The 27,632-nt window shown below is 45.7% G+C and overlaps 1 protein-coding gene and 1 long non-coding RNA gene across 2 annotated transcripts; one reads left to right on the top strand and one right to left on the bottom strand.

The window, feature by feature from the left end:
- Positions 1-6,288: 6,288 nt before the first annotated feature.
- Positions 6,289-9,824, bottom strand: LOC111855621 (serine protease 28-like). The gene is made up of 5 exons (XM_023834817.2): positions 9,614-9,824; positions 8,674-8,848; positions 7,551-7,822; positions 7,023-7,156; positions 6,289-6,710 (listed from the first exon to the last, which is right to left on the bottom strand). The coding sequence occupies exons 1-5, from the start codon at positions 9,663-9,665 to the stop codon at positions 6,537-6,539; spliced, it is 807 nt and encodes a 268-aa protein (XP_023690585.1). The 5' UTR covers positions 9,666-9,824; the 3' UTR covers positions 6,289-6,536.
- Positions 9,825-16,281: 6,457 nt separating this feature from the next.
- LOC140579414 (uncharacterized) lies at positions 16,282-24,786 on the top strand. The gene is made up of 2 exons (XR_011983463.1): positions 16,282-21,053; positions 23,242-24,786. It is a non-coding gene; the product is annotated as an uncharacterized lncRNA (long non-coding RNA).
- The last annotated feature ends 2,846 nt before the right edge of the window (positions 24,787-27,632 follow it).

The raw sequence follows: 27,632 nt of genomic DNA, 5'->3' as shown, positions 1-27,632 counted from the left end.
GCCCCCTGCTGGCCGGGAACTGAGGGTGCCCGCTGCAGCACCGCCCGAGGGCCTGGCTTCGCCTCCGCCTGCAGCGGAGGAAGCCGCTCTGCCCATGGTGCCCCCTACTGGCCGCACGGCCAAGGCGCCTGCTGAGGCGCCCCCTCCTGATCTGCCTGTCCTGCCGGCGCCTGATCTGCCTGTCTCGCCTGTCCTGCCGGCGCCTGATCTGCCTATCTCGCCTGTCCTGCCGGCGCCTGATCTGCCTGTCTCGCCTGTCCTGCCGGCGCCTGATCTGCCTGTCCCGCCTGTTTCGCCGGCGCCACCTGCCTTGTCCGTCCCGCTTCTTTTGGCAGCTGCCGTACCGCCCAGTGAGGTTCCTGCTGGGGCAGTTGCTGCGGCAATGCCCCCTGCTTGCCGTGAAGCGTCGGTGGCTGCTGCGGTGCCCCCTGCAGGCCATGAATTGGCGTTACCTGCTGCCGTCGCCACGCCTACCTCACCTGCCTTGCCTGCCCTGTCTGCCTCGCCAGCGCCCCTTGCTGGCCGAGAGTCGGCGGTGCCGGCTGCTGCACCTGAGGTACCGGCGCCGCCTTCAGTTACACCCACGGTCCCGGCGCCGCCTACAGTTCCCTCTCTGCCTGCAGCTATGCCTGGGGATTTTGAACTGGCCCCACCTCAGGCTGCACCTGAGGCTCTTGCTGTGGCTCCCCCAGCTGGCCATGAATCAGCGGTGCCTGCTGCTGCGCTCTCACCAACCGCTGCTGTGCTCACAGCGCCCTCACCTGATGCTGCTGCAGCACCCGCTGTCCAGTCTGTCTCGCCTGACTCGCTGGCGCCACCTACCCTACCCGTCCTGCTTGTTCCGGCACTCGCCGAACCGTCCAGTGAGGCGGGGCCCGCTGGTCAAGAGTGGGTGCTGTCTGCCACCGCCTTGCTCGAGGTCTCAGCACCGCCTCTACCTGCTGCCCCGCCTGAGGCTCCTGCTGCGGCTCCGCCTCCGCCGGCTGCGGCACCCGCGACCCGCTTGTCTGCTGCTGCCGCTACACCCGCAGCAGCCCCTGCTGCGCCCATCCTGCCTGTCTCGCCGGCTCCGCCTGTCCTGCCTGTCTCGCCGGCTCCGCCTTCTGCTCCACCCACGGCCCTGCCTGGTGCCGCCGCTCTGCCTGCGGCCCCGCCTGTACCCGTCCAGCTCGTCTCGCCTGACCAACCTGCCTTGCCCGTCTCATCAGCGCCCCCTGCTGGCCGAGGGTCGGCAGTGCCTGCTGCAACTGCGCCCAAAGCTCCTGCTATGGCTCCGCCTCCTCCGTCTGTAACTCCGCCAGAGGTGTCGCCTGCCAAAACACCTGCGATCCCAGCTGCGCTTCCTTTTTCGCCTGGGGTATCTGCTTTGCCCCTACTTAGCAGCCACGTGCTTGCGCCGGGACCCTGTCCACTGATAGCCGTCTCCAGATCACCAGCGCGGGCAGCCCATCCTTTTACTGGAACGCGCCTGGCAATCAAGAGGACCGGGCCTAAAGGAGCGGCTACCCCACGGGCCCTGGCGATCCCCAAACGGGCAGGCCCTATGGCCAAGGTGCTAACCCCTGCTCCGTCCCAGATAGTCCCGGAGCCGCCTGATCCATCCCTGGCAGCTCCCGCCTCTGTGTCCTCTGTTCCTGACCCAGCATCAGCTCCCTGGACTCGAGGCCCAATCCCTGAAGAGGTCCCCGACTCTGTGCCCATCGCTCCTCCTCCCGTATTGGATGGGGAGGAAGAGCTCGAATGGGACCCCGCGGGGACCTGCCTCATGGCCCAGACAGCCTCCTCCCAGAGGAAGACCATTCCGCTGCCACCCCAGAAGGGGCGATCCCGGCAGGTCTCCCATCTCTCAATGTCCTGGAAGGGGAGAGGACACAGGCGCAGGGAACGAGGCTCTCCTGCAGTCCCTCAGGCTCCCGCTCGGTTGCCGCCTGCAGGTCCCTCCACTCCGGCTCGTAGGGGGAAGACGCCTCCGCCTGCTTCAGCTACGCCATCGACTGCTGCAGCTACCCCTCCCTCCTTGCCGGCACGGTCGTCTCTTCCGGCTACCTCCTTGCTGCCTCCACCTGTCCCTCAGGTCGTCTCCTTACCCTCCTCATGGGTTCCCCCTGCTCCTGTCTCCCTGTCACCTGGAGTCCCTCCAACATCCACCTTCCGGTTACCTGCGGCCCCTTCAGCTGACACCCGTTGCCTGCTGAGGATTCCTATGACTCCCCTGGGTCTGCTGGCCTGGATACATCCTCCCTGTGGGGTCCCTCCTGTCTCTGTTCCTCGTCCCTTAGTGTCTCCTCCGTTCCCTCCCGGTCCCATTGTTCCTCCTGTCTCTGCTCCTCGTTCCTCTTTGTCTCCTCCGTTCCATCCTGGTCCCTTTGTCCCTCCAGTCTTTGCTCCTCGTCCCTCAGTGTCGCCTGTGTTTGCTCCTCGTCCCTGTGTTCCTCCTCTGTTCACCCCTGGCCCCTTCGTGTCACCTGTGGGTGTTCCTTCTGTGCCCTCTGTGTCTCCCTTCTCTGTCTGCCTGTCCGCGTTTCCTGTTCTTTGTCATGTCTTGTCCTTCTTCTAGTCCCTGTTTCTGTTTTGTGTCTCGGTCCTGTTTCCCTGGTCTCGTTAATGGTTTTGTTCTTGTTTTCCAGGTCCTGTTTCCCCGGTTTCGTCTCGTCCGTCGCCTCCCCTCGAGCGCGCCCGGTGTGCGCGCCTTTGGGGGGGGGGGTTCTGTCATGATCCGCTCCGTTCGATCCCGATGTGTGCCACGCCCACCTCGTTACCTCGTGTGATTCCCTGATTATTCTCACCTGTTGCCTGTTTCATTTGCCTAGTCTTTTGTATTTAGTCCTCGTCTGAGTCAGTCTTCCCCAGATCTGTCATTGTATTGTTGTGATGTTTGTAGGTGTCTTGGTCCTGTCCACCCAAATAAACCCCGTTTGCCTGCATTTTCGGCTTGCCTCGCCTGCTTCCCGGCTCGCTCGCTCGTCCGCTACAACAGGTGCAGAGACTCAGACCATTTTCCCAGAGGTGTGAGACAGTGCTAATCAATGTTCCACCCAGCTGGCCTGGGTATTTCGTTTAGAAATATTTAAATGAAAATTTATCAAATAAGATGCTAGTTGTTATCAGAACTTTTGATCCAAAATAAGAGGCAGTGGTCTATTCTTGTCTGTCCATCCATCCATCCATCCATCCATCCATCTATCTATTTTTTGTACCCTTTCATCCTTTACAGGGTCACAGGGGTCTGGAGCCTATCATGGAAGCTATGGGTGCAAGGCAGGGAATAACCCAGGACGGGGCATCAACTCATTGCAGATCTGTACTTGTGTATCTCATAATTACAACTGAATGAGTCAGGATTTAAAAGCTTTGCACAACAACACAATTTGGAACCCGAAAGAATGTCTGACAGTTGGTTTCATGTCCATACACTGTTGGAAGAATAGCTCTTCTGAGCAATCACACATAGCCTACTCATACTGTTCAAACTTTTCATGTTATTTTAATAGGTGTTTGCTCACATAATCTCAAACAGACTTTTCCAGCTGCAGTGAGTGTCTATTGAGTGTTTGTGGTTCAGCAATTTGGCATATAATTTCACAGTCACTGTGCTAACATATGTCCTCTCTTGGACTTGGACAAAAGAATTTATTTCCTTTTGGTACATAGAACGATATGGATGATATAAAAATTTTTAAATTGTCAGTAGTGTCATCAACAGAATGTGCATGATAAATCGATAGCCAGCATGTGGCTATCGTGTATGTGGCCTTTATGTTGCAATCGTTCATGGTTTAGATGCATAGATAATAAAAAGGAACATTATATATAAAAAAAACAACTCACGCAGGATGATAGACAGAACCACATGTCGAAAGGATGACTAGAAGACACAGAGAGTGTTTTTGAATGGGAGATGGGTTTATCAGAAAGCTAGGGTGCAATGGGAAAAGAGTCATTTTGGGATCATCAAGAGTGCAAATGCAAAGAAATAAAACGGCATAGGTCTGGATATGAAATTATTTTCGTAATGTCATGGGGTTTAATCTCTTGCGGACCAGCATGCATTGCACTCGATTGTATATAGTGTAAATACTTATGTAATTAATGATATGTAATTATGTTCTTGTGAAATGCTGAACATCTTGTTCTCCTATTGTGGTGTGTTCGTAATCACCCCCCAGTGGTGTTTGATGTGTGTACTGGTGACTTCCCCTGTCCGTGCTGCTGCTGGTACCTCTCTGGCAGTTGCAAGTGTTAATCGTCATCTGTACTTACTGTATATGTATCTTATTAATGTCGCCAGTGAGTCTGGCAGCCCAGCACAACGCCGAGAGCGATGAGGAGGCCACGGTGCACCTCCTTAATGCTGGAGAGGAAGGCGCCCAAAGCCCTCCTCAGTCTGATGCCGAGGGAAATTGTGGGGGTCGACGTGCTGGGTTCGTTTTCCCGTAGGAATTACTACGTGCTTGTAGCCATGGAGTATTTTACTAAGTGGCCCGAGGCGACTTAGTACACAGGTCAAAGCGCAGTGACCACAGCTGAAAAGTTTGTCAAGGAGTTTTTCTGCCATTTCAATGTGCCAGAGGAGCTGCTTAGCGACCAGGGATGCAACTTTGAGGCTGGTGGAGCGGTTTAATCGCACACTTGCTACACAGATCGCCATCCTGGTTACCCACCACTAGCACGACAGGGACCACCACCAGCCCTTAGTCCTTTGGCCATACCTAACTGCGGTTCAGGAGAGCAATCGGTCTACACTGGGTGGGAGTTGGTGGACTTGGTGTTCAGGCCGCCCCCAGGGCCAAGAGTCGAAGGTTCCAAGGGAGTGGGGAATTTTATGGGCCTGAGCACATTTAAGATGGATTGAGGCGAAATGGAAAATTGTCCTGTGATCTGACAAATCAAAATTTCAAATTCTTTTTGGAAATCATGGACGCCACGTCCTGTGGGCTAAAGAGGAGAGGGACCATCCAGCTTGTTATCAGCTCACAGTTCAAAAGCCAGCATCCGTGATTGTATGAGGATGCATTAGAGCATTAGCAGCTTGCATATCTGGGAAGGCAACATTGTTGCTGAGGGATACATTCAGATTTTGGAGCAACATATACTACCATCCAGACAACATCTTTTTCAGTGAAGGCCTTGTGTATTTTAGCAAGACAATGCCAAACCACATCCTATGTGTATTACACCAGCATGGCTCTGTGGTAGAAGAGTCCGGGTCCTGACCTTTCACTCACTGAAAGCATTTGGTGTGTCAAGAAACAAAACAAATACAACAAAGGAGACCCCAAACTGTTGAGCAGTTGAATTCGTGTTTGTGACCAGTATGTTGTAATGATGTTTCAACATAAAATGCTTAGAAAATAAAAACGGAACTTTATAGTAAAAAAAAAAAAAAAAAAAAAAAACAACTCACGCAGATAGGATGAGAGACAGAACCACACGTCGAAAGGATGACTAGAAGACAGAGAGAGTGTGAATGGGAGATGGGTTTATCAGAAAGCTAGGGTGCAATGGGAAAAGAGCCATTTTGCCATCATCAAGAGTGCAAATGCAAAGAAGTAAAACAGCATAAGTCTGGGTGAGAAAAAATGGAGCTGTCTGATATAAGGGCATGTAAAAGGTTCAGGTGGAACAGATGAAGTCTGATCCCCAAGACGCTCCCCACATCTTGTAATGAAAGGGGCAGCATAAAAACGAAAAAGGAAAAAAATGGAAAAAGAAATGATAGTTTAGAGACAGTCCCCAGGTTATGAACAAGAGACATTTGCTAGTTAGTCTTTAAGTTGAAGTCTTAGGTTAGTCAGAACAATCATAATACAGTACATAATAACAATAACAGTAAGGATGGGGTGGCATTCTGGTACAGTGGTTAGCACTGTTGCCTCACACCTCTGGGATCTGGGTTTGAGTCTCCGCCTGCATTACATGTTTGTGGAGTTTGCATATTCTCCCTGAGTCATCGTGGGGTTTCCTTTGGGTACTCTGGTTTTCGCCCACAGTCCAAAAACATTCTGAGGTTAATTGCCAAATTGGCCATTGATGTGCATGAGTGAATGAATAGTGTGTGAGTGCCCTGTGATGGAACAGTGCCCCCTCTTGTTTGTTTGGTGTAAGAAAAACCATGGCTCAGAGGCACCTTTATAACTGTTTATCCAAAAGACTCCCACTGTTAGCTGTTGATAGCTACTGATGGTACAACAGAACTTCAGCAAAGGTTACTGGTAAAACCATCATTCAGCACCATGAGCTCCGTCTTCTCACGCCTGTGCACTTAAATATCGACCATCACAGACCACCTCAATTTAAATGCTCCATTTTTATTATTGCCCAGATATAACTCATAAGCCAAGCACTGATTATGAGCTGACAGCAATACTTCAGAGTACAGCGCAAAGTAATGGGTGATAAAGTAGGGAAGGGGGTAAAAAAGGGAAAGATGGGGTGATGGGATAAGCAATAAGGGAGGAATGTGAATTTGGACGGTAGGAGAGGAAGAAACGTTATGCATCAATAGGAGAATCTAGCTCAGGGTTCATGTTGCACTGCTACCCAGCAGTAAGCCTGGTATTGTTATTGATGAAATCCATATAGCTGGAGACACGCGTGTAGAATGACGTGGTACATATCTTGTTATCTGGAGTGAGGATGCCAAAACTTGCAATTCCGACTTGGATCCATTGTTTCCCAGATTGACATACTAGTGGTCCTCCTATATCTCCCTAAGGAAATAACACACACAGGTCATTTAAAGGTATGTCAACTTGTCCCTATTCACTTATTAGATTATCTCCAGATGTATTTAGTTCAGGTCCAGTAAGTAAAAATCCAGACCAAGATTTTGTTTCAACCAACCAGTTGAGTATAAAGAGTCACAGTCACAGTGTACTCAACTGGTTGGTTGAAACAAAATCTTGGTCTGGATTTTTACTTTCTGGACCTGAACTATCCCTCTGATTATGTTCTAGATTCGGGTAAAGTCATTTCACAGAAATAATGAAGGGAGACACTGGTTAACATACAGCTGAGCTTACCTCCCAGGCAAGTTTTCCTTTACCACCAGCACAGACCATGTTGGGTAAAAGATTGTTAAAACAACGCTTGCATTTTTCATCAGGAACAATCGGTACCTTGGCTTCCTGAAGAACTCCCGGCTCTTTTAGAAGGACTGCAACACAGAACAAAGAAGGATGGATACTACTCAGACAATCTGTGGGCAATCACGGTTAAAGGATTAAAGTGAGAGAAGCATTTCTCTATTAGTCTTGGTATTTCAGAAAAATACAAGGATGAATAAAATAATAAGAATGTATAATAAGTGATGCATCAAACACCTCCATCAACAGAATGAGCCGGTAACTTCAATGATATATTCATGATACACCAGAGTCCTATGTCTTAAATTTGGTTTAAAGACTGTGAGGAACATGGCTAGTGACAGAAAGTCCTAGAATGACTGAGTCTTAGAAGAATAGAATAATTATAGGTCTTAGAAGATTTATAGGCCAAACAGAATATGGAATCCTTTAGTGATGAAAAATAGACAGACAATAGAAACATACCATTCTCTCCTGTCATACCCCAGCCTGCTATCCAGCAGTCAGAGCTTTTGTCAAAGACATCTGTTGGACTGGGTAAGGTGACCGGTTCCACAAAAGTGAAAGCGGCAACCGCGCCATCCAGCCTTATCAAGGCAATGTTGTCCCCTTTTGAGCTCTCAGCGTAGTTGGGGTGGATGATGACCTTTCTCAGCCCGAACTGGAGTTCGTGATCAGACTCCATAGACAGCCAGTATGCTCCCAGTCTCACCAGTGAATCTTCTTTAATAAAATTTCTGGAAAAAAACATACAATTTAAATTGATTATTATTATTGATTATTGCCATTGTGGCAAGAAATCTTATTAAAACATACACAGCTGTGCAGTGATATTGCCCAGGCATAGAAACTCCTAGACAAAGCAAATACCCATTCAACAAATGTCATGTCAATATATAGCACAGTGTGTTACTGGGTTACAGTGCCAGAGAAAAATTTGGATACACACAGCCATAAAAAGGTTTATTTGTACTATTATCTACATTATAGATTAACTGTAAACGTATCGAACCATAAAATAACACAAAATAACATATATGGAATTATTCAATTAAAAAAATGTATTAAACAAAATAAATTCATTTGTTATGGGGGGCAGCTCTGTGGATTGGGACTCAGAAGGTTTGTGGATCAAATCCCCGGGTCAACAGCATTCAACCACAGCACCATCGTCTGCAGAGCATTCACCCACAGCACTGACATCTACAGAGCATTCACACACTGCACCACCGTCTGCAGAGCATTCACACACTGCACTGTCATCTGCAGAGCATTCACACACTGCACCTGTCATCTGCAGAGCATTCACACACTGCACCATCTTCTGCAGAGCATTCACACACTGCACCATCGTCTGCAGAGCATTCACACACTGCACCATCGTCTGCAGAGCATTCAACCACAGCACCATCTTCTGCAGAGCATTCACACACTGCACCATCATTTTCAGAGCATTCACACACTGCACCATTGTCTGCAGACCATTCACCCACAGCACTGTCATCTGCACTGCACTGTCTGGATACATCTACCAGCCAGACAGCAAAACGCAGGAACACATCCTGCACTCTTGTGCGTTTACACTTACGGTTTGAAGCAACTGGCAGCACTGAGAACCCATTTTTCGTTAATTAGAGAACCGCCACAATCAGTGCCAAAGTCTGCAGTTTTGGCCACGTAGACTTGAGCCATCCAGGGCCACCTTCCTTTGGCAGCGCGTTGCCCTCCAATGATTGAGCTCCTTAGTCTAGGCAGGCTGGACACTGTGGGAACGGACGAATTACACAACAATCATAAAACACAAAGTGAAAAACCATACAGTTTCTGACATTATCCATCTTCCAACTGCTTATCCTGTAAGGCTACAGCCCCACCTACAGAGCCACCACGCCTCCCTGCTGTCCAACATTAGCTAGTGTTGCATTATATCACATTATCGATTTTTTCAAATTAACACTGTAACAGGAATGCATTGTTTCTAATACAAGTAAAACTATCAATGATTCTCAAAGTTCAAAAGTTTAAAGTTTTTTATTTGTCACATGCAGTCATACTCGTACAACATACAGGGATATTCTTGTTCTGGCAGATTCACTGACTGTGCAGTATAAATAGGGAATATATTACCTTTTATGCTAGTTATATCTAAAGCATACAGATGTAATAAAATATGCTAAACATAGATATCCAATACCAAAAAGAACAGTAACAGTAAACCTCCTTCCTTAATTTTACAACAGATATTTTGTGCTGATTTGGACATAATGCTTGTAAGCATGTAACAATATTAACCTGCCTAAATAGAAACCATATACGCGATTGTGGCTATTCAGTATGTAGTTCTGCATCTGTCCCTTGTTTTTGTAGATATTTCGTACTACCCCAGCTCAGCAAACTTTATCATTAAGGACCTCACTCAGAAAATTTAATGTTGGGGGGGTGGGGTGGCATCTTGTATTTCTGCGGGTCAAATCCTAGAATCACACCAGATGCCACGGACAGATTACTCTGTTGGACCTTTGTCTTACCTGTGGTGACATCCAGCAGCAGGATCACACACACAAGCACCAAAGCAGGCATTTCCACCTTCTCACTAACAGAAACAGTGCGGAGGTTATGCTTACTCTGTCATTCACCATAACCCGCCGTCCTAGACTGAGAACAGGACATCAGCTTATATTACACACACAGAAACACGCCCAACATCCTATTACATCAAGACATCACACTGTGGTTTAACACATTTTAGATAAAATTAATCATTTTCATCATGGTCAAAATCATAGTTCCCATAATCTGTTTATATAGGAGGAAGATTTGTGGATTATTTATGTCCAAGATATATATGCTTACCTACATATATGTTATCACATATTTGTGAATTTGTTAGAATGATCATTTTTCATACACATCAATTTCCACAATTTTAGAATATTTTCCCATAAATTGGCTCAAGACCGAAGTCCTATGAAGACCATATACCATTGATATATGTAACCACTATCAGTATTCATCCTCATTACCACAACCACAACCACCATCATTACTGAAACCTCCCCCCTGTCTGTCTTGGGATTTTAGGACCCAAACACAGTTATCATCTTTTAGCTATTTAGAAAGTATTGATTTGCTTACTAATAATGTTTGCATTTGCTGAGTTTATTTTGGCTAAAATAAAAGGGGTATTTTGCTACTGTATGGCAGTCTAAGTTTGTCTATTTCCAGGAATTATTAAAGAAATCTCACGTCTATCAAATGTTTCTTATTGTAAATGGTTTACCATACAGTTTATGTTGTTATGTTGCTGGTCATTCGCTAAAGGACTCATGCTTAAGGGCAGCATTACAACATGAGTACTAGTCAAAAGTCAAAAGTTTGGGCACGCCAAGCTGCCTGCAAAGGAGAGTGACAGTGTGTCGCATCACATGACCCGGCCACCTGACCAAAACACGGTGTTGCATGAGTCTGACCAGAGAGGAAGGAAAAGCAGCCAATGAGAGCTCAGCATATCTGGGCCCTCCTTCAGGACAGCTGGAAAAGCATCCCAGGAGGCCACCTCATAGAACTGGGATAGAGGAGACAGTAGGGTCAGCCAGTCCCTGGGGCAACAGTGGTTAAGAGCCTTGCTCAAGGGCCGAGTGGTGGGATCACTCTGCCCCACAGACCAGTCCCAACCCACAGATTATTACTTTATTTTTTAACCTTGCTATCGTGTTAGGGTCGGCACCGACCCACTTGTAAGTTTATAATGCATAAAAGCACCACATAAATTTTGTACTGTATCAAGGCTTTTCGACTTTGTCAGGAACCTCTATTTAAAAAAAAAATAAAAAAAAATGTAAGGCAAGATAAGACCAATTCAGGTCATTTATATATTTCTCTTGAGGTTTATTTTACCATTATATTTTTATTGAAAATGAGAGGTATGCTGTTAAAAGAAAGGTCCAGAAAGTCACACCAAAAATATTAAAACCAAACTTTTCATGGATAAGGAAGCTTAACAAAGTAACCAAGAGGTAAGAAACCAGTTGGATGATAAATAATTGTTTTGAGGGTATTTTATGGCTGATTTAAGACACGGGTCGGCACCGACCCGTTTAACATGAGAGACAGGAACAGAAAGCTAACACAGGACTATACTTTTAGAATTATTTAAAATGTAGACAATAGTACAAATAAACCTTTCTATGGGTAGGTCAGTCCAGACCTATGACTAGTACTATACACATAGCTCTTTTCTGTTTCTATTATCTAACATGTTAAACATTATGCTTATTTTCTAGAATGGCATATAAATGCTGTGCAGGAACTGCTCTAATAAGGTGATCTCTGATGAAAGGGGAGAGTCAACATAGCAAGGAATGTTCCAAAATAGGTGCATCATTCCGAATAAAATCTTAGTGTTTGAGTTCTTCTTTATATCACTATTGCATGGTAAGACTATCAAAATATACTGAATTTTAATTTAAGCTCTTCGAGTTCAGTTTTACAGAGAAATGGCCAGGATGCACATTTGATCAGTGCTTATCTTTCTGTGCTGGGCTTAGCCTAAAACTATCACACTGAAGGATAAATTACAATGTTATGCAATGCACTGAGAGGAACATAAAGATTAAATCAAAGGAGTGAAGGAGCAGGGGTAGCTATCCAAAGCCAAGTGCACAAAAACTTTAGCGTAAAACTGCAAAAGAAAAAGGAGTTGAAAGATATTGATATTCCCAGTGGTGTTGCATTGAGATGTTAATTTGATTCAGCTAATTATTTTCTAGCTGATGAGTTTGTTATCCAGTTGTGATCAGCTTTAGTCAAAGACAATTAAGACGATTAGCTATAGTACCCATGAGACTGGAATTCACACCATCGCACAGCCGTATCGGAAGTATGTCAACTGCACTTGCATTCAGACGGTTAAAAATATTTTGGAAGAGGAGAACTATTGATATATGGCTGCTTTCTTGGACTTAATTAAAATCACTTCCTCATTCTAAAAACATTTATTACAATTCATGTATGTTGCTATTGCCAACTCAATTTTCTATACCCCCTTGTCCTATAGAGAGTCGTGGGGGTCTGGAGTCAATCCCTGAAGCAACAGGTGCAAGACCCAGGATGGGGTGTCAACCCATCACAGGACACACACACCATGCAAAGGGCAGTTTGGCAACACAGTTCACCTTAGTTTTCATACTGGGCGAGGGGGACCTCACAATTACACAAAGAGAACACGCAGACTCTACATTCACAGAGCTGTCTCACTTTTGCATTACTTTTGACAAAAGTGTCTGCAAGACAGAAGTGAACGTAAATGTTAATCAGCGCTGATCTCGGGCTGCCGATCTGCATTATCGGCACATGTGCAACAGATGCCATGCTCTTTTGCAATTCAAACACTTTTAAGTTCTAAGATAAAACAACAACAAATTCACGTAAATAGAGGAGTCGATTCACATTTTACCTTTGCATTTTGACTGTTAAAATAAATATAAACACATGTATGTTGCGGATTCAACGTCTGCATTTGTACAATATTGTGATGTTGGTAAATAGAAAAGTAGTGGTTTGCACTTAAAATGTCTGCATCATCGTAACTAAACATTTGAGCATTTATTATGATAAACGTATTAAATTTGTAAATAGGGACATGATTCTCTCTTCTCTCAGGGAAGGGAGGGATGAAGTGTTATATTCCTACTTGAAAGTCTTTGCAATATTTACTCATTAAGTATTGATAAAAGGCGTAATTACAGACGCTACGCATAACAGAAGAACAATACATCCGTCCTTCATCTAACTGGCTATCCATTATAGCGTTTCAGTGATTTTGGAGCCTTTCCTGAGTCCTGGGGAACCAGAACAGAGCAGGGGAACATTCTGGAGGGAAGAAAATCCATAGAACTCGGGGAGAACATGCCGTCTCCACTAACATGGGGGCTGGAATATAAAACGTGGAATTGTGAGGTAACAGTGTTACTCATGAAACTGGCGCTGAGGAGACAGTAGGGTCAGTCAGTCCCTGTGGCAATTGGGGTTAAGGGCCTTGCTCAAGGCGCAATGGTGGGATCACTTTGCCGACCCAGGGATTTGAACCAGCAACCTTCTGAGTTCAAACCCACAGATCTGCCAACCCCCCAACAAATTATTATTATTTTTTTGGTTTAGTACTTTTTGGTCGGTGCATAATTCCATATCTTTCATTTTATAGTTCTGATGTCTTTATGATTATTCTAAAATGTAGAGAATAGTACAAATAAATAAAAATTGGAGTGTGTCCAAACTTTTGACTTGTACTGTACATGATCAAAATATTGTATTTTAAGAGAAAAATGTCCGATTATGTCTGTTTCTGAAAGTGTTAGGGTCATGACTTCAAATGGTGCTGTTATGGGATGGGGGTTATGCAATCCACCAGAAACGTGTCGTAACCAACGTTTCCGTGCTACACTTAGCAACCTGATTGATGATACTGAAGTGAGTGATTTACCGATAGCAGCTTGCTAAAGGGAAGTAGTGTTTTTTTAAGAGGAAAAGTTAACCTAAAGTTAAAAAAACTTCATAATTAGATATTTACATTTATTTATTTAGCAAATGCTTTTGTCCAGATCACTGTACAAGTGGGCAGGTAATACATTATGGGTATGCAGCTATCAATTATATACAAGTTCTGCTAGGTTTAGTTTCGGTGAGCGACCATGAGTAACAAGTGGAAGATAGTTATGGGAACATTAGATATACAAAACACTGTATAGGCCTTAAAATCAGACAAGCTATACAAATAACACCAAGAACATCTACCTATGGAAAAACAGAGTTAATTATGATTTTCTTTATTTGTAAAGAATCTGTATTAACCTGTGTTACAGCATTTTACTTTAGCTAAATATTTCTATTGAAAGGTGATTATAACACTACTGAACTGAAAAATGTTTGTGGAAGACTGGTAAAAAAAATAATATAATATTACTGTAATGAAGCTGAACTGGGTCCAGTTGTAAAACGTTCCATTGTCATTTGTTAAACAAAGCCGAAACCACAATCAAAAGCTGCAAACCAAGTCCAACCGCAGACCAAGAGCAGAGTTAGGAAATCAGGCAACGGGTCGATACACAGACAAGACTATAATCACAAAGCAAGACAGCTCAGCACGGAGAAAACACGCAATAACTCACAAGAAGCTACCAAGCGAGAGCGATATAAATAAAATTAAACCGGGAATTGGGCCTAGTTGTTTTTAGAAAATTGGCAACAAGGATTGGGGCAGGTGCGCTGGTGTGGGCTAGACCCTGCCATCCTGCCTTCTAAATCAGCCCTTGTTCATCACGACTAGGGCTGAACGATATATCGTTATCGTATCTATATCTAGATATGAACTTTCAAGATATTACTATCGAAAAAAGCAACGATATAGACGATATAGATTTCCCCTCTCCGCGCTCGCCCCGCCCTGCATACAACTCTGGCAGTCACACAACGAACATCAGTTTTACGAGTGCCCTTGAATGCACCGCTAAAGACAGCGCGCACACACTACAGAGACAGCGGAGAAATTAAAAAGAAAGAAAATGAGTGCGGGAGATACGGAAGAGGATTAGGGCCACCATGAAAATATTATTTGAATTCTGACTTTAATCTCAGAATTCTGACTTTAATCTCAGAATTCTGACTTTTTTCTCAGAATTCTGACTTTAATCTGGCAACTACTACAACCTTTGAAATGGGAGAAATCAATTCGTGTGGTTTACAGTAATTTTCCAAAAAACTTATTGAATTACAGTAGACTCATGGTTGGATATTTCTGTAAAATTCCACTTGTAGTAGGTCAGGGGGCACCTCTGGCAACTACTACAAGCTTTGAAATGGGAGAAATCCATTTGTGTGGTTTACAGTAATTTTCCAAAAAACATATTTAATTACTATAAACTCATGGTTGGATATTTCTATAAAATTCCACCTGTAGTAAGTCAGGGGGCACCTCTGGCAACTACTACAACCTTTGAAATGGGAGAAATCCATTCGTGTGGTTTACAGTAATTTTCAAAAAAACTTATTGAATTACAGTAGATTCATGGTTGGATATTTCTGTAAAATTCCACTTGTAGTAAGTCAGGGGGCACCTCTGGCAACTACTACAAACTTTGAAATGGGAGAAATCCATTTGTGTGGTTTACAGTAATTTTTCAAAAAACTTATTGGATTACTGTGCGATCGTGGTTTGATATTTCTGTAAAATTCCACTTGTAGTAAGTCAGGGGGCACCTCTGGCAACTGCTACTGTACAACCATTGAAATGGGAGAAATCCATTTGTGTGGTTTACAGTAATTTTTCAAAAAACTTATTGGATTACTGTGCGATCGTGGTTTGATATTTCTGTAAAATTCCACCTGTAGTAAGTCAGTCATCACCTCTGGCAACTACTACAACCTTTGAAATGGGAGAAATCCATTTGTGTGGTTTACAGTAATTTTCCAAAAAACTTATTGAATTACTATAAACTCGTGGTTGGATATTTCTGTACAATTCCACTTGTAGTAAGTCAGGGGGCACCTCTGGCAACTACTACAACCTTTTAAGTGGGAGAAATTGGTTTAGTATCAATGTGAAATTATTGCAATTTCACAGATGTTTGTATTAAAAAAATCTTAGCAGAAAAGCTCCAGTAGCAATGCTTGTTTCTCCAGAATGCACTTTGTAGACGGTCCCTAGCAAAAAGCTGCGCTTCCAATGCTGGCTTATTAGTTTCGCAGAAAATGCTTCGTCACTACAATAATTAATGAACATATCACTCACTATGCAATGTTGTAGTACAATCTGCATTTTCTCCTGAAACAGAGAGTGTGACTTTTGTGATTTTTGGTGGTATCGTTTCAAAGATATAGGGGAGGGAAATCCGAATATCAAACGAATATCGAATATAAAACCAACTTTACCACGCTATAATGCGGCCGGTGGTAGTGCAGAATCTGACTTGGTGCCAAAACATAAATCATCTTCCATTATTTGGAGGTATTTTGGATTCAGAAAAGACGATGTAAACCAGAGTGACGTGTTGTGCAGGTCGTGCTTAACAAAAATTGCGACTAACACAACAAACATGTTTCACCACCTGAAACAACACCATCGCGTGCTGCATGAAGAGTGCATTACAATGAGAGAAACACCGGGGACTTCTCAGTCATCCCAAAATAAGCCAAAGCAAAGTTTGATTGCTGACGCGTTCAGTAGCGTTACGCCGTACGAGTCGACGTCCACCAGACACAAAGAAATTACAGACGCTATAACATACCACATTGCAAAAGACATGGTACCTGTGTACACAGTCTCAAAAGAAGGCTTTAAAAAAAATGGTTCGGACGCTGGACAAGCGTTATAAAATACCATCCCGAACACATTTTAATCAAGTGGCCATTCCGAAACTTTATAATGAGTGTAAAATGAGTGTTGAATCCGAGCTCCGTGAAATCGATCATTTCGCCACAACCACGGACCTGTGGACGAGCCGGACAACTGAACCATACATAAGTTTAACAGTCCATTTTATCACAACAAACTTCGAACTCAAGACCCGCTGTCTGCAGACATCATTTTTCCCCGCGGAGCATACCGGGGATAATATAGCGGAGGAGATGAGAGGTGCGTTAGCAGACTGGAACTTGAAGGAGGACCAACAAGTTTGCGTGACAACTGATAATGCGTCGAACATGATAAAGGCTATGGAGGTGAATGGCTGGACGCGCCTTCAGTGCTTCGGACACAGGCTACACCTGGCAATAGGTACTGAGGGAATAATTAATACAATAAAGGGAATGATTCTATAAGGCTGTAACTAATCAAAATGAGAACTGACTGGCGCGCCGGCAAGGCAAGGCTACCTAATCAGAACAGATAGGGGGGGCGACAGAGAATATCAGCGGCCCCTACTTATCTTTTAGCCTTCCAGAAGGCCAAGAACAGTACGAGCCGGCTGGAACCACACATGTGGTTGTCACGTACACGGAAGGTACCGAGAAAGGGGGGGAGATGCCCAAAGGGCTTTAAAAGGGATACAACTGATACATATGGCAGACCCTCCTCCTGTACATGCTGAATGTATGTCAGACGGCCGCTCCCGGATTGCAATCTGTCAGACAATAAACCGGTGATTTGCAACTTCTCCCCGTGTCAGCTGTGAATCTCTTCTCATCCACGGACCCGGTGGAGACGCCGTGCTCCAACAATTTGGGGGCTCGTCCGGGATCCCCAGGAGATTCGCAAGATTCGGCTAAGGGTAGACGCGGCCTACTTGGACACAGAGAACTGCGAGGCGCCGACTAGAAGAGGTGAGCAGAGCCTGTTACATCAAAATCTGCACATTGGATATGTCAAATTGAGCAGTTTGAAGTGTCCAGTGGCCCGTCGGTAAAGACGGAGGAGAGGTTGCACGCACTGTGTTTATACAGTATATTGTGTTGTCTATGTGTTGTGTATGCATTGTGTCTAGGTATCGTGCGCAGAGAGATAGAACCTTAAGGAGCGGAGGGTACGGGACCCCGCAGGGAAATAGAATTTTAAGGAGCGGAGGGTACGGGACCCCGCAGGGAAATAGAATTTTAAGGAGCGGAGGGTACGGGACCCCGCAGGGAAATAGAATTTTAAGGAGCAGAGGGTACAGGACCCCGCAGGGAAATAGAATTTTAGGGAGCAGAGGGTACGGGACCCACGCAGGGAAATAGAATTTTACGAGCGGTAGAAAAGCTGGGTGGGAGACCCAGGGAATTCAGGACCCCAAACTAAAAATGAAAAAAAAAAAAAAAAAAAAAAAGAGAGAGAGGGTGAATCAAAGCACCAGCTTGGGTGCAGTTGTACTGGTTTGTGTGTGAGCAGGGTTGTGGGTTCTTCCTGTTCAGGGTGCTCGCCGCTTGCTCTGTGTTGGTTGAACTTGCCCGTGGCTCTGCTGTCACTGCTTGCGGTCTTACAGTTTGTCAGAACCGAAGGGGAGTTCTCAGCAATTGGACGCCCAAAAGCGGGCCAGCCCGGCCGCACCCGCTGACTCAGTACGGGCAGGGCCGACGGGTACCTTGGGCGTTCATTACAACTGCCGAGCAGGACCTCGCCTGGGGTGAGTTCTAAGAACACCCCTAGCTTGGACTCTCGGGAGGGTGGGTGACGCCTGAAGGTTATTTTGCCGGCCTTGGTCGAGTCAGAACACCGGTAGTGCGGTCGATAAGCTGACTCCCACCTGGGTTGTCTCAGTTGTGCGTACAGAACACCCCCTTCCAAGTTGACATTGCTGGAGATCGGGGGGGTTTCGGCTGGGAGCGGGCCTGTTTGACTGGGATTGAGCTTGTGGGACGTGCCCTGTTCAGGGGGGACACAACAGTAAGCTGCTTTGAATATAGTCTTATTATTTTAGAAGTTGTTGATTTATGTATTGGTGGTGTTTGTTAGTAGGACATTCGACTAGGATAAGGAGGTGTACTGAGTGTGGGTGGCTGAACCCACATCCGGAGGCAGAAGGGCTGCTAGACAAGGGATCTAAACAGTCAGTACAGATTAAAAATGGACCGCGAGTTTGATCGAGAGCTAGATGACGGGGGATGGGCGTCCCCGGAAAATGCAGTGTGGAAGCCACTAGTAAAGCAGATCCAGGTGGTGAAGGAAGCTATAGAAGGGGCAAGTGGTGAAGGAGATAAGGATAAGGAGGTAGCTGACGCCTGGAAGCGTATGTGTGCAGTGGTCCGGGGTGCTGGACAACAGATAGGAGACAGGCGCTCATTGGGAGAGCTATTGTGGAAAACGGAGAGAGAGCATGCTAGGCAGAGGGACGAAGCAGCACGCCAGAGAGCGAGCGCTAAGTTGATGCAGAAGTGGGGAAAATAATTACGTACGCAGTTTTGGGCTAAATCGGGGGAAGCCCACGTATATATGTTCAACAGATAAGTTGCAAGTAAAGATGTATAAAGCAGAAATAAGTACAAAGTAGAAGAGATCAAGTTAGCAGGGGTCAGGATAGAGCATTTGTGCATTTCCATAAAACGTCATTGACAGTAGTGGAAGTGCGGGTTGGTAAATTTAGAACTTTGATAAATCTTAAAATAATGTATTTGAATAAAATATTGTGATTAATAGATTTTATGGATTATAGAGACTAAGTTTAGAGATAAAGGGTATTAAAGCACATCTTTGTGAGAAAAATAACAGTTTATAGACAAGAGGTTTTAGTATATGTGTGCCCGTAGATAATTGGGTGCAGTGTTAGGGATTTTAGTTAGGAGAGGAAATAAGTAGAAAATAAATAATAATAAAAAATAACAACAAATAATTTAGAGCCACACATCAAGGTGAAGTAGCTACAGTCAGGGAGAGAATTCGAAAAAAAAAAAAAAAGAATAGAGCAAGGGTTGACTGTGAGGAACTCTGTTCATTTTTAGACAGGAAAACAGTTCAAGTGACAGTAGAGTGCAGAAAAGCATTAAAATGCAGGCCCCGGTAAAGGCAGCAGAAACACCAGTACAGCAGTTGGGGAGAGAGCACCCCCTGCTTAAAGCGAGGATAGAAAAGATGTCTAAAAAGTGGGGGAATAGAACAAAGGCCCTGGTAACTAAGTGGCCTAAAGGGGGCACATGGGATGTGGCAGTGTGTGAGGAGATGGAGACTGATAAAGTATCATAAGGCTAATAAGAACACAGAAAGGCGTAAAAAGAAAAGGAGTGAGGAACTGGAGGTACTGAGGTTATTTAAAGTAAACGGAGAGGCCTGGAGAAGGGAGCAGAAAGCCATGAGAAAGGCACTAAATGAGAAGAAGGGGGGTGAGAAAGAAGAGATGAGGCAGGAAGAAATATGGCCACTGTCATATCAAAGTCAGTGTCCGTTAGTGGAAGCCCCCCCTCCTTCATACAAGGGTCAGTTTCCAGTAATAGAGGGGAAGGTAGAATTCAGTGGTGAGGTGACACAGAAGGATGAAGGAAGTAGGGAGCAGAACGGAACGGCAAGTTGTTTAGATGGATACAGGGAAGTGAGTGCATTGCTGCGGCAGGCAGTGCAGGAAGGACTGCGAGGGAGTGAGAGAAGAACAGAAGGCCAGGCATGTGGGCCTGAGAAACAAGGGAGTGAGATAAAGGTGGGGTACGGAGCAAGTGGTAGTAATGCAGAAGGGCTGGTGCATCTGCTGGACACCCCTAACCCTCCATCTAAAGGATGGAGTCAGTTTCAGGAGAAGGAGACAGAAACAGAGAGTGAGGAAGGAGTAGAGGAGGATAATGCAGATCATAGAATAGTGAGAAGCAGGAGGGCTGTGAAGCCCCCCACCAGGGACACTCCAATGCTTCCGCTGAGGGTGAACGGAGCACAGACACAGTATGTGCCGTGGGCAGGACAGGATCTGGAGGGCCTGATTCTCAGACTCCCAGTTCTGGCAGAAGGGGCCAGAAAATGGATAAAAGCATTTGAGGAGGAAACTATGGGTCGGCTCCTGGCGATAGGGGACATAAAGGTGGTTCTGGCTTGCGTTTTTGGGGTAGACGGAATGGAGAGACTGCTGCGAAGCAGTGGCCTGGCAGCGGCGACAGGGACTCCTGTGAATGAGGCATGTCACTTTGATGGTTACCGTGCTAACTGCTGGCATCAGCTGCGACTAATGTTTCCTCCACGGCTGAGTGTGGTTGAAATGAAGGTGGAGCCCATCAAGGAGGGGGAGAGCCCAGCTGCCTATCTGCAAGCTCAAGAAAAGCGGTGGCGCACTGAGACGGAGCAGGACCTGCAGAATCCGGCATTCAGAGAGAGGAGGAGGACTTTGCTAAAGAGCGTGAGAGGGAACTGACAAAGAAATGGAATCAGATGCAGCTGGAGGAGCTGACCGCTAAAAAGAAAAAAGTCCAGGCACCAGTGGTCTCTCCGGACCCAAGCCCCGGGGGCAGCCTGTGGACAGCCGACAGTCCCCTGTCGCTGGGGCCCCCCAGGACACTAATTGGCCTCAGGTCCCTAATTGGAACAGAGTGAGTAGATACAATGGATGGGGGTTTCCTCAAAGGGCACCCATTTACCCACAAATTTGATGATCCCAGACTCTGGAGAGACTGGGGAACAGGGTGGTTCAGCTGGTGTGCTGGAGCTGTGATCAGCCAGGACACACCTGTATGTTCCAAAATCTTGTTTAGTGGAAGTTCAGATAGGTTACAAACATGTAAATATGCCCATACTAATATTAGAGCATATCCCAGTGAATTTGTCAGGCAGAGATGCTTTGTGTCAGCTGCAGATAGACATAAAATGTACAGAGGGGGGCGTAGAGGTGCTCAGTGGACAGTACAGCCTTCTGCGACAAAATTTGTTGTTCAATAGGGGACAGCATAGTTCATACGGGATTGAAGATGTTACTGATAAAGTTTGGGAAATTCTAGAACAGTGGGGCCCATTTATACAGGAACAATATAGCAATAGGCTGAATTGAACAAACATACTTGTTTGTTGCGATGGAGAGATTTCAGTGTGATGGAATGCAGGCTGCTACCGAAGGTGAGTTGGTGAGAGTCAGTGGAGTGCAGAGTATGTAGGAGACTTAAGAGGTTTGTGGCTGTGGAGCATGATAGGAGTGCAGTGTGAAGGGAAATAAAGTGTAGAGGAATGTTGGCAGGAGACAAAATGTGGAGGTTAGTTTATGATTTGTGTGAAATAGTTAGTGGAGGATCAATCAGTGGGAGATCCCAGTCCTCACACCCTGCTAACAGATGTGCCACCCAGTGCAGAGTGGCTCACAGTTGTGGATTTGTAGATGGCATTTTTCAGTGTGTCCCTAACACAACAGTCACAGTTTTTGTTTGCGATCATCTATAGGGGTCAGCAGTTCATCCACGTGAGGATACTGCAAGGATGTGAACACATGCTTAGGGCAGATTTGGATGGATTGAATCACATTGCTACAGTATGTGGGTGATCTGCTCTGTGTTATATGCACAGGCACTGAAGCCGCCGTTGCTGAAGGTCTTAGCGAAAGGGGGGCTTGAGGTGCACAAAGCTAAGCTGCAATACTGATAAGAACAGGCTGCATGCTTGGGGTGTGAGTTCAGCCACGGGAGGGGCCTTATGAGGCCTCTGTGTGGAAACAAAGGGGATGCTAAGGACTCTGATGGTCTGTTTTACGACCGTGATGGATTTTTGGTTGTGCCTTTGTCGTGTGGTTGACACCTTAATAATGCATGCGCATGGTCTTGACCATTGCGCAAGGGGGGAGTGCTATGAAAAGAAAAGAAAAAAACAAGGTTTATGAGTTGAAGTTGTACATGGGGTGTCTAACTCAAATATGCAAAGTTATTTTCAAGCAGGAAGAAGGGAAAGCAAGATGGCAAGAGAAGAACAGACACAGGAGGTTTGCAGGCAGGGTATGCAGTGGTGGCCAGACAAGGCCAGGATTATGTAACCTTGAAGGCAGACAGACTGGGGGGAGCCCAGTCAGCCCAGAGAGCCGAGGTGATAGCGGTTATCGAGGCCCTGAAATTAGCAGAAGGGAAAGAAGTTACCATAGACTTAGACTCAGCATATGCTGTAGGCGCAGTGCATGTGGAACTCAGCCAATGGCTGAGGGCAGGATTCTTGACCGCGGGAAACAAGCCAATAAAACACGAAGCAGAAATGAGGGAATTTGCAAAGGCCTTGATGCTTCCCAAAAAAGGGGCAGTGGTCAAGTGCAAGGGACATGAAGGGTCAGGAACAATGGTAGCGAAATGAAATCAGGCCGCAGATGAGGAAGCAAAGAGGGTTAGGGTTAGGGTTAGGGTATCAGGATACGTGGTGTCCAAACAGATGATCACGGTAGAGGAGGAAGTTCACTCGAATTACCGACTGACCCTAGAGAAAGCGTTGGGATTGAGACATGCGTTCGGAACTGTGTATCATCCGCAGTCCCAGGGAAAAGTGGAGCGAATGAACCAAACAATAAAACAAAAATTGGCAAAAATCTGCGCGCAGACCAAAATGAATTGGGTTGACGCTTTATCACTGGCAATGATGTCAGTGAGGTGTTCCATAAACAGGGGGACCGGGTTCACCCCCTTTGAGCTCCAGACAGGCAGGCAGTTCCCAGGACCCCAGAAAGGGTTAACCTGGACCCCCGACGAGAAGGGGGAGCAAAATCCTTGGGCATATTATGATTGTTTGCAAGGTCTCGTTGCAGATTTCTCTAAACAGATCCAGGAGGCGAGACCAGAGAACCAGCCAGCCAAACCACACACGGCGGAGTGGGTCCTCCTGAAAGTCATCAAACGGAAGTGGTCAGAGCCCAGGTGGACGGGCCCCTTCCAGGTTACGGAGAGGACGTCACATGCGGTTCGTCTGAAAGGCAAACGCGACACGTGGTTTCACTGGAGCCAGTGCGCGGCTGCAGAGGACCCAGGGAGAACCACAGCAGAGATCCAGGAGGCCCTGAGGGAAGGAATCCAGAACGTCAGTTCGGCTGAACTAGACGCAACTCAGGTCTCAACAGAAGGGGCAGAATAATCCTCTGACCTGAGCAACCAGAGCAGGGTAGTCCACCCCTGCTCCAACGACCAGAAAGAACAAAAGCACCTCATCCACCGCCAGACAACACTAGGACCAGGATGGAGATCAAGATAAAAAGGGGAATGTTGGGGGAAACAAGTGTGTTATGTGTGATGCTTAAAATGCTTAAAATGTTAATGATTAGTGGTTTGTGAGCCATGCCAGCCATGGACCCTGAAGGGGGGCCGCGCCTGTGGCGGGCTGGGAGTGGAATTTCCCTGAAGCTCAGGGTTTTTGCCCTCCTTCCTAGGCTGGATGGACAGGATTGTGTGTGGAACTCTTTGGAGTCCTAAAGGGGGGAGTGTGCGCTATGTTTGGGGAAGTATGCTGTACTTACATTCCCAACAACACAGCACCAGACGGCTCAGTGACCAGGGCACTCGAGGGTCTCCGGACCCTCTCCAAAACAATGCATACACACTCCGGGATCAATAACATCTGGGATGCTTGGCTGACCTCAGCGTTCGGACAGTGGAAAGGCTTAATGGGCTCGCTTTTATTATCCATTGCTACTTTTGCTGCAATTTTAGTTACTTGCGGGTGTTGTTGTATTCCCTGCCTGCGCGCACTATCAGTTCGTCTCATCACTACCGTGATAGAGAAGTAGGATGGCATCCAAGCGCAGATGATGCCTCTCCTGCCTGTCGGGCCGGAGAGGGGCAAAGGTAATTTGGACAGCTTTGAACTACAACTCCCCCGCCAATAGGGTGATCTCCTAGTGGAGATCAAAAGGGGGAATGCAAAATTTCATAAATAAGGGAAAATATTACTAATCCACATAATCAGGGTGATCTCCTTGTGGAGATCAAAAGGGGGAATTGAGGGAATAATTAATACAATAAAGGGAATGATTCTATAAGGCTGTAACTAATCAAAACGAGAACTGACTGGCGCGCCGGCAAGGCAAGGCTACCTAATCAGAACAGATAGGGGGGGCGACAGAGAATATCAGCGGCCCCTACTTATCTTTTAGCCTTCCAGAAGGCCAAGAACAGTACGAGCCGGCTGGAACCACACATGTGGTTGTCACGTACACGGAAGGTACCGAGAAAGGGGGGGAGATGCCCAAAGGGCTTTAAAAGGGATACAACTGATACATATGGCAGACCCTCCTCCTGTACATGCTGAATGTATGTCAGACGGCCGCTCCCGGATTGCAATCGGTCAGACAATAAACCGGTGATTTGCAACTTCTCCCCGTGTCAGCTGTGAATCTCTTCTCATCCACGGACCCGGTGGAGACGCCGTGCTCCAACAGTACGTTATGTTTATTTTTAATAACTTTGAGACAGAGAGAGAGAGGTCTGTCTGTGTGAGTGAGTGAGTGAGAGAGAGAGAGAGAGAGAGAAAACAATCTGCATTATTATGTGGTTATTTAGCTGTTGTAATATAATCATGAATTATTTTTGTACATCTATTTTCCCAAGAAAACGCAGTGAAAGGTGACAGCCGGATCAGCCGTGCAACAGGTGTCTGCAAAAAGTTGGTGTGCCACTTCTCACATAGCTGGAAAAAGAGAGTGGCACTTGAGCAAGCCCAGGGTCGGTTATTTGCCGACCCTTAACATTACTGTTTCAAAAATCCTTATCTGAAGGTGTGGTACCTTCTGATTGGAAGCATGCCAACATAACGCCCATTTTCAAAAAAGGGGATAGAAGTAATTTGTCAAACTATAGGCCAATCAGTCTAACTTATATAACTGGTTAAATTATGGAGGCTATAATCAAAGAGAAAATGGTAGATTACCTGGACTCAAATAACATTTTGAGGGATAGCCAGCATGGATTTAGGAGAGGTAGATCCTGTTTAACAAATCTGTTGGAGTTTTTTGAGGAAGCTACTCAGGAAGTTGATGATAAGAAGGCCTATGATGTCATCTATTTAGATTTCCAAAAGGCTTTTGATGTTGTTCCCCACAAGAGGCTCTCACTTAAACTCAAAGCGACAGGTATTTTAGGAACTGTAGCGACCTGGATTGATAACTGTTTAACGGATAGGAAGCAGCGAGTAGTTATAAGAGGCTCGATGTCACAGTGGGCCTGCGTTCATAGTGGGGTACCGCAGGGTTCAATTTTAGGACCACTTTTGTTCCTTATTTACATAAATGATATAGACACCAATATATACAGTAAACTGGTGAAATTTGCAGATGACACCAAGGTGGGTGGTGTAGCAGATACTGAACTAGCGGCTCAGCAGCTACAGCGGGATCTTAATTTAATTAGTGACTGGGCTGACACCTGGCAGATGAAATTTAACATAGACAAATGTAAGGTACTCCATGTAGGGAGCAGAAATATAAAGTACAGGTATTTTATGGGACCTACTGAAATAAAGGTAGCTGATTATGAGAAAGACCTTGGTGTGTATGTTGATGCTTCCATGTCTCATTCTCGCCAGTGCAGGGAAGCAATAAAAAAGGCCAATAGGATGTTGGGGTATATCTCCAGGTGTGTGGAGTTTAAGTCAAGGGAGGTAGTGCTAAGATTATACAATTCCTTGGTGAGACCTCACCTAGAATATTGTGTACAGGTTTGGTCACCATATCTTAAAAAGGACATAGCGGCCTTAGAAAAGGTGCAGCGTAGGGCCACAAGAATGATTCCTGGTCTTAGAGGAATGTCATACAAGGAAAGGTTATTTGAGCTAAATCTGTTCAGCCTCAAGCAAAGGAGACTGAGGGGGGACATGATCCAGGTCTATAAGATTCTAACAGGTTTGGATGCTGTTCAACCGAATAGTTACTTCAGCATTAGTTCAAATACAAGAACTCGTGGCCATAGGTGGAAATTAGCGGGAGAACATTTCAAACTGGATTTAAGGAAGCACTTCTTTACACAGCGTGTAGTCAGAGTATGGAATAGTCTTCCTGATAACGTAGTGCAAGCTGAATCCTTGGGTTCCTTTAAATCAGAGCTAGATAAGATTTTAACAACTCTGAGCTATTAGTTAAGTTCTCCCCAAGCGAGCTCGATGGGCCGAATGGCCTCCTCTCGTTTGTATATTTCTTATGTTCTTATGTTCTTAGAAGCGCCTCAACCTTCCAGTCCACGAACTCATCACTGAGTGTCAAACTAGATGGGGGTCTAGGGTGCTCATGATAAACAGGATTCTGGAGCAGCAGAAAGCACTCCACGAGGTCCTCTCAGAGGACAGAAACACCCGGCACCTAATTCTTGGATATCAAGATCTGGATGTGCTGGAGTCAGTCAGCAAGGCACTGGGACCACTGCTTGAATTCACGGATGCTCTGTCAGGGGAGGATTACATTAGTGTTTCACACATCAAACCAGTACTCAGCCTGTTTAACACAACCATCTTAGCACCAGAGGAGGGTGATACAGACATGACCAAGTCCTTAAAAAAGAAAATTTTGGAGTACTTGAACAGCAAGTATGAAGAGAGAGTTACATAAGAGCTCTTGGATGTGGCATCCTTCTTAGATCCAAGACACAATACATCAGTGTCAACGAGGTCCCCATCATCAAAGCCAGACTGGTGTCAGAGATGAAGATGATGGAACACAAGGTAAAAATAATGGTTAGAATGGAGTAAATGAGAAGAGTTCCTTCCATTTAAATGCATTATCTTACATTTTAGTAAATATTTAAGTTTAAATTTAGCTGAATTGTGTTGTTCATACAGTAATGATCATTCATATATAAAACTAATTAAATTCTTTTTTCTTGTTTGTTCTTTTGTTTTTACTATTTTCTAGCATTCTGTTGAGTGCAGAGAGACCAGAGTGGAAGAAGTTTCAACCCCACCCACCAAAAAGGCTAAGAAGTCGTTGGGAAGTTTCTTCAAAAGATCCACCGCAAGTGCAACAGTACCACTGCTGCCATAGAAGCTGAGCTGAGTGCCTACATCCAGTCCCCCACAATTGACAACGACGAGGACCCCCTTCTGTGGTGGAGATTAACTCACGAAGTCAACTTTCCCCGGCTCAGCAACATGGCAAGAAAATACTTGTGCATGCAGGCCACCAGCTCTCCCTCAGAGAGAATTTTTAGTGCATCAGGCAACATTGTGAGTTGTCA

The sequence above is a fragment of the Paramormyrops kingsleyae genome, chromosome 18 (assembly GCF_048594095.1).
Source record: "Paramormyrops kingsleyae isolate MSU_618 chromosome 18, PKINGS_0.4, whole genome shotgun sequence".
NCBI classification, from domain to species: domain Eukaryota; kingdom Metazoa; phylum Chordata; class Actinopteri; order Osteoglossiformes; family Mormyridae; genus Paramormyrops; species Paramormyrops kingsleyae.
The sequence above is the reverse complement of the archived record's forward strand: the minus strand, read 5'-3'. Positions and strand labels throughout refer to the sequence as shown.